This window comes from Epinephelus lanceolatus, chromosome 14, assembly GCF_041903045.1.
Source record: "Epinephelus lanceolatus isolate andai-2023 chromosome 14, ASM4190304v1, whole genome shotgun sequence".
In the NCBI taxonomy this organism is placed as follows: Eukaryota; Metazoa; Chordata; class Actinopteri; order Perciformes; family Serranidae; genus Epinephelus; species Epinephelus lanceolatus.
In genome coordinates, this window is record NC_135747.1 from 35,547,676 (window position 1) to 35,561,945 (window position 14,270).

Here is a 14,270-nt window from a genome sequence, read left to right on the forward strand (position 1 = left end):
CATAAATGTTATCTTGTACAGTTATTATCACGCCAGCTCCGTTTCGGTTTTGCAATAGAATTAAGATATTCGGCACTGATGCATTTTTGCTATTCAATCAAGAGGAGAGTTCACACTCTGAAGTATGGTTATACTTCACAAGAATTGATGCTGACACTTCTTGTTGCCGCAAGTTCAGCAACTCCTTTGCATGAGAGGGCAGATACACGAACAATCGTTGGAAACATCTAGCGAAAGTGCATCACGTACAGGCAGAGAAATGCACCATTTTCGACCACCTAGGTTGTAGTCTGTCACTTGTTACTCCATCCACCTCAGGTATGTTATAGTCTATAATAGTAATTTACTCAGGTTTCTGGGTTTTTTATCATGTTTTCCCTGTTAAGGGTTTTTTTGTGAGGGTCCGAGGACAGAGGGATTTCGTCGGCTGTAAAGCCCTCTGAGACAAATTGTGATTGGTGATACTGGGCCTTTTAAATAAGATTTAAATTGAAATTAACTTCTGAACAATGCTGCAGCAGAATGTTAACATATCTTGTACTGTTAAGGTGCCGGATCAGTAAGCAGTATAGGTAAGAGTAGTGGTATCTACCTTTCATAGGGCAAAACAATGGATAGTCATGCAACACTTTGTCCAACTTGTCGTAAAATGGGCAAGTCATAAAGCATTAGCGCACTGTCACCAAAACAACCACCACGTCCAGCACTGATGACATAGTTTCATGCTACGTGTTTGTCGAGGATGCATTAGCGTTGACACTACAAAAGATATGTGGTCAAATGTGTCCCTGACCAACTCAACAAATGGTCTGAGTGATGAGATCACAACGCGTCTTGGTGATCGTAATACCAGGTATAAACGGGCTCAATGTGGGGATAGTTCAGCTAATACACTGAACAAAAATATAAACGCAACACTTTTGTTTTTGCTCCCATTTTTTGTGAGCTGGACTCAAAGATCTAAAACTCAGAAAACCAGTCAGTATCTGGTGTGACCACCATTTGTCTCACACACATCTCCTTCGCATAGAGTTGATCAGGTTGTTGATTGTGGCCTGTGGAATGTTGGTCCACTCCTCTTCAATGGTTGTGTGAAGTTGCTGGATATTGGCAGGAAGTGGAACACGCTGTCGTATACGCCGATCCAGAGCATCCCAAACATGCTCAGTGGGTGACATGTCCGGTGAGTATGCTGGCCATGCAAGAACTGGGATGTTTTCAGCTTCCAGGAATTGTGTACAGATCCCTGCAACATGGGGCCGTGCATTATCATGCTGCAACATGAGGTGATGGTCGTGGATGAATGGCACAACAATAGGCCTCAGGATCTTGTCACGGTATCTCTGTGCATTCAAAATGCCATCAATAAAATGCACCTGTGTTCGTTGTCCATAACATATGCCTGCCCATACCTTAACCCCACCGCCACCATGGGCCACTCAATCCACAACGTTGACATCAGAAAACGGCTCACCCACACGACGCCACACACGCTGTCTGCTATCTGCCCTGAACAGTGAAAACTGGGATTCATCCGTGAAGAGAACACCTCTCCAACGTGCCAGACGCCATCGAATGTGAGCATTTGCCCACTCAAGTCGGTTACGACAACGAACTGCAGTCAGGTCGAGACCCCGATGAGGACGATGTGCATGCAGATGAGCTTCCCTGAGACGGTTTCTGACAGTTTGTGCAGAAATTCTTTGGTTGTGCAAACCGATTGTTGCAGCAGCTGGTCTCAGATGATCTTGGAGGTGAACATGCTGGATGTGGAGGTCCTGGGCTGGTGTGGTTACACGTGGTCTGCGGTTGTGAGGCCGGTTGGATGTACTGCCAAATTGTCTGAAACGCCTTTGGAGACGGCTTATGGTAGAGAAATGAACATTCAATTCACGGGCAACAGCTCTGGTGGACATTCCTGCAGTCAGCATGCCAATTGCACGCTCCCTCAAAACTTGTGACATCTGTGGCATTGTGCTGTGTGATAAAACTGAACATTTCAGAGTGGCCTTTTATTGTGGCCAGCCTAAGGCACACCTGTGCAATATTCATGCTGTCTAATCAGCATCCTGATATGCCACACCTGTGAGGTGGGATGGATTATCTCGGCAAAGGAGAAGTGCTCACTAACACAGATTTAGACAGATTCGTGAACAATATTTGAGGGAAATGGTCTTTTGTGTATGTAGAAAAAGTTTTAGATCTTTGAGTCCAGTTCACGAAAAATGGGAGCAAAAACAAAAGTATTGCGTTTATATTTTTGTTCAGTGTATAAAAGGTGAGACTTTTATGTTGGCAGCAGATGAGAAATTATAACAGTCACTTCAAATTTGTTTCATATGAAAAGAGACTGTTACAGATTCATGTAGTCTTAACCATATCCAAAAGTTTTTTCATATCATTCATTTTCATGCTAGTGACGTCTTTGCACCATTTTGCTCCATTGTAATTTCCATCTACTGAGAAGTGGACACTGATTAGCACACAGAGCACCTCTCAGCATTTTTAAAAACATCCCTGCCCAGCACTAGTTTTTATTCATTTATTCTCCTTTCAAGAGCAGATATGGCTGTTGATGTGTGCAGATGGCACCGCGCTACCTTTGCACACAGAAGCCTTGATGAGCTCTCAGGAATCAGTTGTTGATTTTGTTTTTCGTTGGATTGTCAAGGAGATGAAACTTGTGTGACAGGCGGGCGAAGCATTGACTTAAATAATTCAGCAGAGGCCTCGGCTCCTGTGCGCAAGCCTTTGTGATCCTCCAGGAACATGTTATTCCATGTGCTTCAATAAGGCTCATGTTTTGACAGGACAGTGTTGATTTTCATGTGTGAAAATATGTGGTATCTTTTACAAAAGGCTATTAAGGGCTATCTACTAATTGACATTATGAGCAGATTAACTTTATACAAACTGTTGTGAAGGGATTTTATTCTGTTGGCAACACACAATGCTACCACAATGAGTTGCCTGTGATAATTACAGTGTAATCAAGTTCTGCGTGATATATTTCAAGCCAATTATCTTTTGATACATTGTGAATGAAGAGGAAATCACACCCCTGAAATGGCTTAATAAATTGTCAGTAAGCAGAATCAATCAAGTACAGCGGCTTTTGTCTCCTTTGATAAGACGGTGTCTCTCGGTCCCGTTGTGAGCTGAGTTGAGGAGGGGGAAAAAAACATATCACGAGCTACGAAGGGACAAAGTGCTGCTGTGCTGAGGAGCGAGAATGACCTTTTGTGATAGAATATGTCCAGATGCATAATTTACATTCACAGGATTGTTTGTGTGCCTTGTTTATACGAGAGGCAGTGTTCCACACAAATGCAGAGGTAGATTGTCTGCTTCTTACATTCAGATTTGCTTTAACATGTTTCACTTTAGATGTAAAGGGCTTCACTTCAGTGTTAACTCATACGTTTCTGACCTTTTTGTGGGTGTTTTGATGTCACCTACCTCGGCCACTGGGTGGTGCCTGTGGGTTAGTTAAGGCATGTTTGAGTAAAACATATTTAAGACTTTCGTAGAGCAGCCCCCTTAAAGTCCTGAGTTGAATCTTGTGTTGTTAATAGAAGCATTATTTTGTTACATCATTGTAAAACTACACAACACAGAATAATAGAATTGGCAGGCCGCAAAGATTTACAAACCTATCTCAGGATTCAGGGTCTGATATCTAACACCCACCATTTGCCACCTTGACAGATGGGAAAATACACAACAGAAAGATACTTCTAGCAAGGTTAGTGGATGATTGGATAGCAGGCTTGGATGGTATCTTTTTTTTTTTTCTTACCTTCATACATTCCCGACATTTCACAAGGTTATACAGTATATGACGGTATTTATGTGGTAAAAGCTGAGCTGCTGGTGATAGAAGTCATTGTCGCATGCATAGACTGTATATAAATATGGGTGACTTGTCTCCACATACCCAAACTCTGCAAAAATGAATCCAATATCCTAGATACGGTGGCTGCCATCTTGCAGTGGTGATGCCATTTGGAGCCAGAGTCTGCACAGTAGAGATCTCTGTTGTGTCCAGTTCCTGCCCATACACTCGTTGCACACAAAACAAACACTTGCACATACATCTGCGTGATAAGAACTCCCTAAAAGGTCAGAATCTGTCTTGAAGAGAAAAGTAATTTAAGGTAAAATGTTAAGTATAATATATATACTGCAGTCAGCCACCAGGGAGCATCAACATATTTTGGCTTCACTTTTGGGAAGCTCTTATGTTTCCCATCTTTATGATATAGTCCATGGTAGCATGTAAGGAATTGTCTGGCCTACAGTGCTGTGTGTCTAATATGCACTTAGCCTACTTAGGCCCCAATCACACAGAAAGCATTTTGTAGGTTGCAAAATATGAGGTGCATCACACTGCCTTTTTAAAAAAATGAATGCCAGTAGTAAAGTCATTAGTATCTAGTCCCTCAAATGTTGAGGGAGAGGGTACTGTCTGTAGCTCTGGTTCAGGGTGAGAGGTGGAAACGGAGATGTGTGTGGGTACATGAGACCCTAAAACAGGAGGATGGATCATGGGGAGTACCACCAGTTGGTTCAGGAGCTTCACCTTCATGATGGCTGTTTCCAGGCATATTTTAGGATGACTCAGGGGCAGTTTGACAAATCTGGCTGGTTTTAAATACTTATGACCCGTAGAATAATGAACACACTTGTTGCCACATGGGATACTGACACAACAGTGGGTTAAACAGAGATGATGCGCAAGTGGAATTGGCAGACTTGCAGTTAAATAAAGTCATGTGGCATGTTTAAGTCATCTTGAGATATCTTCTATGTGGCAGCTCTCCTAAACAGAGGCAGAGGCATTTTCCTTTTTTTCCTCGTCCCACAATATATCAACTCAAAACAGCATCTCCATATCAGTTCAGAAAGAGGAACGTCTGTATTTTTGACTATTAGATAGAGCCACACGCCCACTCGTATCAACTTCACCAGCTCTGGTATCGGTTTCATCTAAAGTGAGCGTGTGGTCGAGCAACAGAGAGATAATGACGATGGATGTGTTAAGGGCTGACAGATGAATGCAGTGAATGTCTGTTTCCCAAGGTAAATATTGTCTGTATAAATTGAAATGTAGGATATTTTTCATGCATGTGTGTTCGTGTGTTCAGTATCCTCCCGCCCTCCTACCCTTGAAAAATAGGGTTCCTCCAAAAGCTACAATGTGATTCAAACACTGGAATTTACCATGTAAGTAATATTTTTTGCGTAAATATATTGAAGCTTGAATGACATCGTTCTTTATATTAAACGATGTCAAAAGATAAAACTTACTCAAAAGTGCCAGATAAAATTCCTGAGTGACAGGCAAATAAAAAACTTGCCTGCCACAGTAGCAGTCAGTGAAAAAACTTAATTCCAGATCCTGTCAGAATTTTATTCTTGTCAACCGAGCTGTAATGGAAATACAGAGGAAGGTGATGGAGACGTATAAACAATTGTACCATCAACACTTTGCTGTCTTCACCCTCTGCCTGCTCCTCTGGCCTCACTGTTTGCGTATGTTGGAGTTGCTTTTACAGCTTTAATTAATTAATGCACATAAACAATACATAATGTGTTGTTGAATTATGAATAATTCACATTTTCTAAATGGCTTATCTCTCTGTTGCCAAGGTAATTAATTTGCCCAGTAACTAAGATCTTCTCTGAAATGCCCCCCCACCCCGCAGCTGAAATACCAGCACATTCAAATACTGTGCTGTAACTAATAACCCAGCAGTCTTGTTCCCTCGCATAAATGACTCCACTTGCTGTCTATGACCTCCTATGTATGTGTTTGTTACCATGGTTACGTAGCCTGTGCTGCTCTCCTCCTTGTGTTTCCACGGCTTCAAAAAAAAAAAAAAAAAAAAATCTTCTCCTAGATACCCCACCGGGCAGACGGACAACTGCTGCTTCTCTCCAGTTGCTATGGAAAGTGCCAGATTTTGCTGAGCAGCAGATTTCGTGACACCACTCAGGAGGAAATTTTCAGCGGCAGGAGGGCGATAAAAATGAGGAAGTGATTACTGAAGGTCTGACATGGCTGAAAAACAGCTAATTAGGGAGGTGTGGCCCCACTCGCTTCAGTCTTATTTTGGGGATGTGGGGACGGGAGAGGATAAGTAAAGCTCAAGGTGTGGGCGTGGTCACCTGGGTGCTTGATAGCAGCGGTCCACGCTTGTCTTTGTCAAGGTAAGGAACCCTTGGCGATGCTAGAGTGAGTATGGTAATGGCTCGGAGGAACAGAAAAGAGTGACGTGAGATTAAAGACGAAGGAGGGGCACGCACATTGAGGAGAGGAGGGTGAGGAAGGCTAATGCGTGTTTATCCGCAAACTAATTTTCACCAGAACCGCTGGCGCATACTGTTTAAGAATGCACATTTGTGTAAATTGTACAATGGTGTTTGTGTTCCTGTGACAATGTGCTGACTTCCTTTTGTACATGTAGACATATATGGAGCAGCATCAGCACCCATTAAAGCTGATGGTGTCAGCTCAACCTTTTCATTTTCTTTTGTCATGCTCCCTCGCATCTAATATAACCACAGATATATCTCAGCACACATACAGACATTAGCCAGTCATCTAACATCCACACAGTCTAAATATCACATTTAAATGCATGTTGCTGAGGGCATACTCACTCACAGAGGCACAGAGGATGGCATACAGAGGAGGCGTGACACCCCCTGGGTGTACACACACGCTCATAAAGACTCACACAAACACATCGAATTAAACACACACACACACACACACACACACACACACACACACACACACACACACAGAAATCTCATCACAGACCTTGAAATAGAAGACACAAATATGCGTGCACACACATTCAACACAGAATGCAAAGACGAATTAGACACACACATTCAGCACAGAATGGAGGATGATTTAGACACACGCGCTCACATTCACACGCAAGCTGTATCACAAGCTGGAACGTACAATACACACGCATGTCCTACATGTTAACATGAAATCCCCACAAAGCAAACACAGCACATTTGAAACATTCTCACAAGTGCATGCATCCGCAGGCACCGGCGTAGACACAGTAATTGCCATCTTGGTGTTGCAAAATATGTTTTCTATCAATTAAAGTCAGACACGCTGAGTTGGGATATGAATATTTATGAGTTGTTTCCAGGGCGATGTTGCGTAACTTGGAAGCTGTTTATTTTGGTCTCTGTTGGCCCCACATTCAGCGTCATGATGGAATTATAAAATGGATGCACATTGTGTTGTGTGAAGGATAATTAGTATAAAACGTCTGTCTCCTTCTGTTTGTCTTGCACATTCATTCCTCCGACTCATCAGCTCTGTGTCACAGTCTCAGTTCTTTATCTTATTGCTTTCATTCACATTGTTTTTCCTCTGTATTCTTTTACATATCTGCAACACATTGTTTTTTCACTCTTGCTCAGTGCATGCTGGAAAAGGCTGCAGCTCCTATTGAACCTGAACAGTATAGGTGGTAACAGCAAATGGATCATTGATGCATACTGATCATGCATCATCTTTTCCAGCTCTCATCCTCTCGTAGCTCAGTCTCTGTCCTGTTGTCCTCTGTCCTTCTTTCAGATGTTTTTATCTCCTTACTTTCTCGGTTCCTCTCCCTGCTCTTGTTGCAACTTTATTTCTAGTCCTTTCACTCTATTATCTTCTCATATCTGCAAAAATCAGACACACAGTCATTCAGTAGCCGTGTCTCTATTCAGGAGCTGCAGCCTTCAAAACACATCTTCACATCTTCGCAAACAAGGCTGTCCCATTTTGAAGGCTCCTTCAAATGCAGCCTTCTTTCCCAGAATCTGGAGGATGCAACGGATGAATCCTTCGTTGCCCAGCCTATCCCAAGATGCATTGCGTGCCGGTGATGGTTATATACTAAGTTAAGTTAACTAACATTTGTTAACGAGCTAACGGTTAACTGTTGTGAGCATTACAGTTAGCTAACAGTACACAGCTTAAACAATCTTTATTTAAAAAGTTAACCTGAAAACGGTCCATCAGCCTAAAATATATCAAACAGCGGAACCTCCGGCAGTGAATCATCTCCTCAAGTATTTAATTAAAAAAAAAAAGATATATAATAACAATCTCTGGGTCCATGATTTAGGGCTCACTAACTTACTAGCTTACTCCTTCTTTCGTCAAGCGCAGCTAGTTGCTAGGGTGAGAATAACACGTGATGCAACCAGGAAATCCTCCGCAGACCAGACTATTCCATTTCGGAGACCATTTAGTTTGGCTGATGTGGTCTTCAAAGGACATGGCCGACACGAAGGCTGCGTCCTTCAAAGGCTGCAGCTCCTGAATTGAGTCACAGCTATAGTCCTGCATTTGCATGTCACACAGAAGGATGGTCACACACAGCTCTGACGTAGGGCTCCTCGATATTGGGAAAAAACTGACATTGCGATATTTTGTTTGAAGTATATATTACGATATGAAAAACTAAAGGGATTTTTATCGGATGACTTGAATAGCTCTTTTTGGAAATAACTAATCATTAAGATAAGGGGCCTTCTTATTTTGCTCCCCTCCTGTTCCTCACTCATTTTTAAGGTTGACTGCCAACGGGGCACCTTGGTTGTTTATTAGACAGACGTTTCTTGTAGATTAACGTTAGTGTTAGCGTTTCTCTTCCACCATTGTGGCTCTGAACTTTAGCTGGGAGATGTCTAGTTTCTTTAGGGTAAGACAGTTAGCTTTAGCCTGGCTCGTAGCTGGTACTGCCTTCTACAGTGCGGCAACTGTGGGGCAAAGACAGGTCAGGAGACATCATTGTAACGTTGCAGTAAACAGATGCTTTATTTCTTTTGTGCAGCAATCCCAAAACATGGCCCCTTTTACATCCATTATGCTGGAATCTGAGCTTTTGTGTAGCTTTGGAAAAGCACACTTCATTGTGTCTGTGGCACTTGCCGTCCTGGTTACAGTACGTTTCTAAACATGCACAGAGGAGTCTCACTTTCCATATCAAACGCTGCCATATTACGTAAAAATACACATGTAAAGCTGTCTTAAAACGGAAGGCTGGGCGGCTAACCTTAGTCATGGGAAATGGCAGCCTTGCGGGTTTTCCTTTTGTATCAAGCAGCAGCAAAGTTGTTGCATGACATATTTGACTTAATTTTCCTTACTTGATATTCCACATCCTGCAATGCAACTATTGCGCACATCACTTAATGCAATGTTGTATATTGCTGTATATTGTACAGCCCGGCTCTGAAGTCCCTTGCAGGCTTATATAAGGCCCTGACACACCAGGCTGACGTTACATTGTTGGTCAATGTTGGGCCTGCGATGGCCATCTGTTGCCCTAGTCGCTGCTCTATGTCCCTTACCGTTGGCCCTCAGAGGTCCCCATCAGGTTTCTTTGCCAGTTCAACATGCTGCATTGGCAACAACGGAGCCTGTCGGTGAATGAAATCACTCTGATTGGCAGTTCAGCTCAGTGCATGAGAAGAGAAACAGAAGTGAGGAAAGTAAACAAACAGCTAAAGTCAAGAGGGAGTGAGACTAAAACAAACTTATTTCATAAGGTAAGATTATTTTTCTGTAGCCATTGAGCTCTTTAGCAGAGATGGTTTGTGTTGTTGTTTGCTGTTGCACGGTAAATTTGCTCTGTTGTTTCAACATTAGATTATGTTGTTAATGAGCTAACTGGCTAGCTAGTGTCAAGACGGCCTTCCAGCTGTCTGTTGGCACGGAGGATTCATTGCTCTCATGCAGGCACAGAACGTCCATGCTGGTTGGCCGTTGGCTGTAATCGTTGCCATGTGTTCATGTGCAACTTTCTTGCCGAGACACCGACAACATGAAGTAACACAACAACACAGGGTCTGCTTTTGTCGCCTCTACTTGTCTGTAATAGGTTTGGTGCATCTGGGCCTGGACTCTCTCTGTCACTGGGTTTTATTTTGAGCAGAGATGTTTTGCCACTTAGCGGGAGTACAGGCAAGTGTTTTCGTCTTTGGGACGGTGAGTGTTTTTTTTCCTCACCTGCACCTGTTTAGTACTTTGGTGACTCACCATGAGTCAAAGTGGGAAGAATGAATGAATGTTTATTCCCCTGTTCGCCTGCTGGGAGTATGTCTATATAATGCAAGTTTTATTCCAATTATTGTACCAGAAAGACGGCGGAGATTCTTAAAATTACCTCTCCTCCACATCAGCTTACATGCACAAGGCCTTTACTTTCAGTTGAAAAAACTCCCTTGGCAGCCATCTTAAGGTGGTTGCCCAATCACGTGTGCCACGTGCACTTGTTTTTCCACCAAATGCTCCCAAACACTCCTCAGTTTTCACGGTTGCTCTGGTGAAGTTGGCTCAGGTTGCACCACAATTCTTATCATACCAGGTCTACAATAAAGACATCTGCTCCAATGTAGGCCGACTCGCACCTCACTCTGCTTCCCACTCCTACCTTTTTTGTGATCGGCATTAATTTTAGACTGTGTATGGATGTACACGTGCACCCCCTGAACACCTGAGCAGAAGGGAAAATAAATAAAACCTGAAATTGTTGCTGCACAGGAAGAATAAAGTTGGGTAAAAATCCATGCAGGCGAAGAGCACAATGATGGAACATCATGTTTGAGTTAATAAGTAAATAAGTTTGGAGAAATTTCTATTTACTCCACAGACATTATATTAGTCTTGTGCATGACACACTTTTACACACACAGATCTCCATAGGTGTGATTGTACCTACAGTTTATTTAGTCTTGCTACACCACAAAGTTTAAACCCATGAGGTATTTGATTCTCTGGTCGACATGCCAGTCCAGAAAACATTAACAAATATGTGAAAAACAAATTGCACCCACAAAGCCATCTGTTTTATTTTTTTTAAATTGGACTCCTAACAACCCGCGCTGCTGTTCTCCTGGAAGAGGACAGAGGTTTAAATAGGCATCTCAAAGCCATTAATGGATACAGTTGGCATACACACACACACACACACACACACACACAGTATTGTTTTCTCAGAGATGTTGATCTGTGTAGCTCTGTGGAGGTTTGCAGCTGAGTCCACACGGATCTCTGCAGGTCATCACTCCTTCCCACGTTTCCTGTGTTTATCACACAGAAGGTCATTAGTAAACACGGAGTCATATTTTTGCACTCAGATAACACTCAGTTGTTTCAAGATTTAACATTTTTATTATACTCTGCAGCTCACATCTAACACATTTTAAGGCTTTTTAAGTTGCACAAACTGTCTCAAATATTGATCCATGATTTTTTATAGTGAAGGTAATTGTGCTTTCAGATATAGAGTTGTCTTGCTTTGGTCTGAGCCAAGGACTAATTTTATTACAAAGTTGCTTAATTGCCTAGAGTGTGTGTGTTTTAGGTGCCTTTTGAATACACTAAACAGCACTTCACAGAAACCTCCGCTGCCAACTAGTGTTTTGGAGGTGTAACTGCAGAGTGACACAGACACAAGTATAAATGCTCACAATGGCGTAGGACACATGCGTAGGGTCTGCTTAATGCCTGTGTCTTCATGTAGCAGACATGGGGTGATGTATCCCAAAAAGCCTCCTCCTGCCCTCACTCATCAACTATGTGTTATTTGGCTGTGTTTATATTTGTATAAACCCACATAACTGCCAAGCGAGATACAGACACAATCTTTAGAGATCTTTTTTTTCCTTCAGTAACAGCAGAAAAACAGCGCAGTGTCATTGTCCGCTTGTCACCTTTGCTTCAGCATCCCGCTGCGTTTGTTTTTCATTACTGACCCACATCCTCATGGGGTAGAGTTGTGTCAACACCCTGGAGCTTGTTACCACCATGTGAAACCAAAGATGACGTTTCTCATTCTGGCACTGCTTGCCTTCTCATTGTGCTCCTCTACACCTGTCCTATTTCCTGGAGCAGATGTAATTGCAGAGTAGTGGGGTGGTGGCGGTGGGGAGGGGGTTGGTTTCCCATTAGAGACTGATGGTTTTGTCTCTTCCATAATGATCTGAATTAGAGGTGGGCGAGTTTTAGTCTGGTGTCCTGCAGCTGTTTATTGCAGAGGGTTCTGGACCTGGTGATTTGGTGTCCACCTCTGCTAACGTCACAATAATGTGATGTTCTTTTATTAAATAAAACTTTATTGACCTTCAGGGTAAAAATTGGGCAGAGCAAGAGCAAACACACACACACACACACACACACACAACATCTCAGACACACAATCACATATCTGTTTCCCAGAGGTTCAGTGTTTGTTCTCAGAGTTCATCTTTAATTAATTAAAAAAAAGACTCTGCACACCTTTCCTCCTCAAATGGTTGTGATTTCTTTTTTTCTTGTGTGTGTGTGTATGTGTGTGTGTGTGTGTGTCAGACTTGGTTAAAATAAAACTGATTGTTCACCCTGGGAGGACCAGCAACCACTTTATGGTGGCTGTTGGGGATCCAGACAGAGTAAAGAATAAAAAACTTACCTCCTGCCTTTTACCTGCCTCCTGCAGGGAGGAGGAGGAGAGCCTGCGGGACAAGATTCGGGCAGATCATGAGCGAGCGCTGCAGGAGGCCAAGGAGAAGCTGAGGAAGTCACGTGAGGAGCTGCAGGCTGAGATTCAGACAGAGAAGAACAAAGTCATGGAGGACCTGAAAAAGAAGGACCTGGGGCCTAAACCTTTGCCACCCGTCCCCATGCCCAAAGTGGTGGGTGTCAGTGATGGTGAGCCGCCGGAGCCTGATGCCAAAGAGAAACGTGACAAGATCAGAGAGGTAAGATGACTTTTGTGTTTTAAATATCCTGCTCTAGGTTTACTGGGATGTATTTCTATGGTGTCATTTTGGTCCATGAACATGTGAACACGTCATGGGATGGATGCAGGTTGTTTGACTGTGTCTTCCTGATGGGGTCGGCTACACGCTGTAGGGACTCACATTAGTATGAGTGCAGCAAGAGCAATCAAACACACACTGTGATGAAAATGCACTTAAATTAAGACTGCGAATTATAGCTGCAGCCACTTCCTTATAGTAATATCTGTTTATTATGTCAATAAATCTATCATTATCCATCTCTTTACCATTATAATAAGGACTACCTCCTCTGGCATACCTCTCGTGAACTCTAGACCTTTTATATCTTCATACTCCCACTTACTAACACATCTGCATGTTGAGCTGATTAGAATTGCTTTTATTAAAGAGAAAGTGCCATTATACTTCATGGATTTCATTTAAATCAAGTATAATTAATATTTTGTAAATTCAGTATATGTATGTCAGCGTGGGACATGCAGAATTTGAGGCATTTGACAACTGTGAAAGGCAAATATCCCTAAATCAATGCCATCAGCTCCCCATTCATGCTGAATTCTGTGCAGGCCATCTTGCAATGAGGAACCATTTTGGGAGACGAGACTGGAGTGAAAAATCGAGCCACAGCATTGGTGTTTCGTGAAATTTAAACCCCAGCATGTGTGTGTGTAGTGCTGTGCAATCCTCTCTCTAGTGTTTGTCAGGCTACACACAATCCACAAGGTAATGAATTGAAATATATCATTCACTTATCCCTAATATACACACAGCACACACATGCAGTTGAGGGGAAATGCAGGGTCAGCCATGGTATGGCTGTTTGGAGCAGGGTTTTCCCTGCCTATCTAAGGACGGCCTGGGTGATTTTGGCCGCCGCCTTGGTTAAAGTGTGTGTGTGTGTGCATGGGGGGCGTTCAGATGTAGCGCCTTTTGTGCGCACAAACCCATTACTTTCAATGTAGACGTGCATCATGCGTGCTCACAACCCAAAGCGATGCTGTAGCAGCTTTGGGCACAGCTCCACAGACCTGCTTCTCCCTCCGGTGTTGTGTCAGATCCCAGTTCCCCCTCGTGCTGTGTCTCTCCTACTGTTTCCCACGGAGCTCTGCCCCGTTTGAAGGGCGAAGGAAACCCGTATGTGGAGAGACGTCGCCTCCGAGATGTAGAATGTGTATTATAGAAGAGAAACATACATTTCAGGACCGCTGACTTGTATCATCAGCCTCCTTTCATATTTAATAGAGGGGGGACAATACCTGACAGTAATATTCTCAGCTGTCAGGATGTGCCTGCTGAGAGGGGTAAATATAATCATAGAAGGCTGAAAATCACAGGACATGTCTGTTCTGATTTTACAAGTCAGCAGTGTAAAGCTCAAGCATGTGGGGGCCTCCTTTCATATTCAATAGAGGGGGCCGTATCTTAAAGTACAGCTGTTAAGATGCGATATTTTT

At 43.0% G+C, this 14,270-nt stretch overlaps 1 protein-coding gene across 1 annotated transcript in view; it reads left to right on the forward strand.

The window, feature by feature from the left end:
• man1a2 (mannosidase, alpha, class 1A, member 2) overlaps positions 1-14,270 on the forward strand; it is a 209,227-nt gene that overhangs the window by 27,003 nt on the left and 167,954 nt on the right. The window contains exon 2 of the mRNA XM_033617549.2: positions 12,513-12,774. Within this exon, the coding sequence (XP_033473440.1) occupies positions 12,513-12,774 (262 nt within the window). The remainder of the gene's footprint in view (positions 1-12,512; positions 12,775-14,270) is intronic.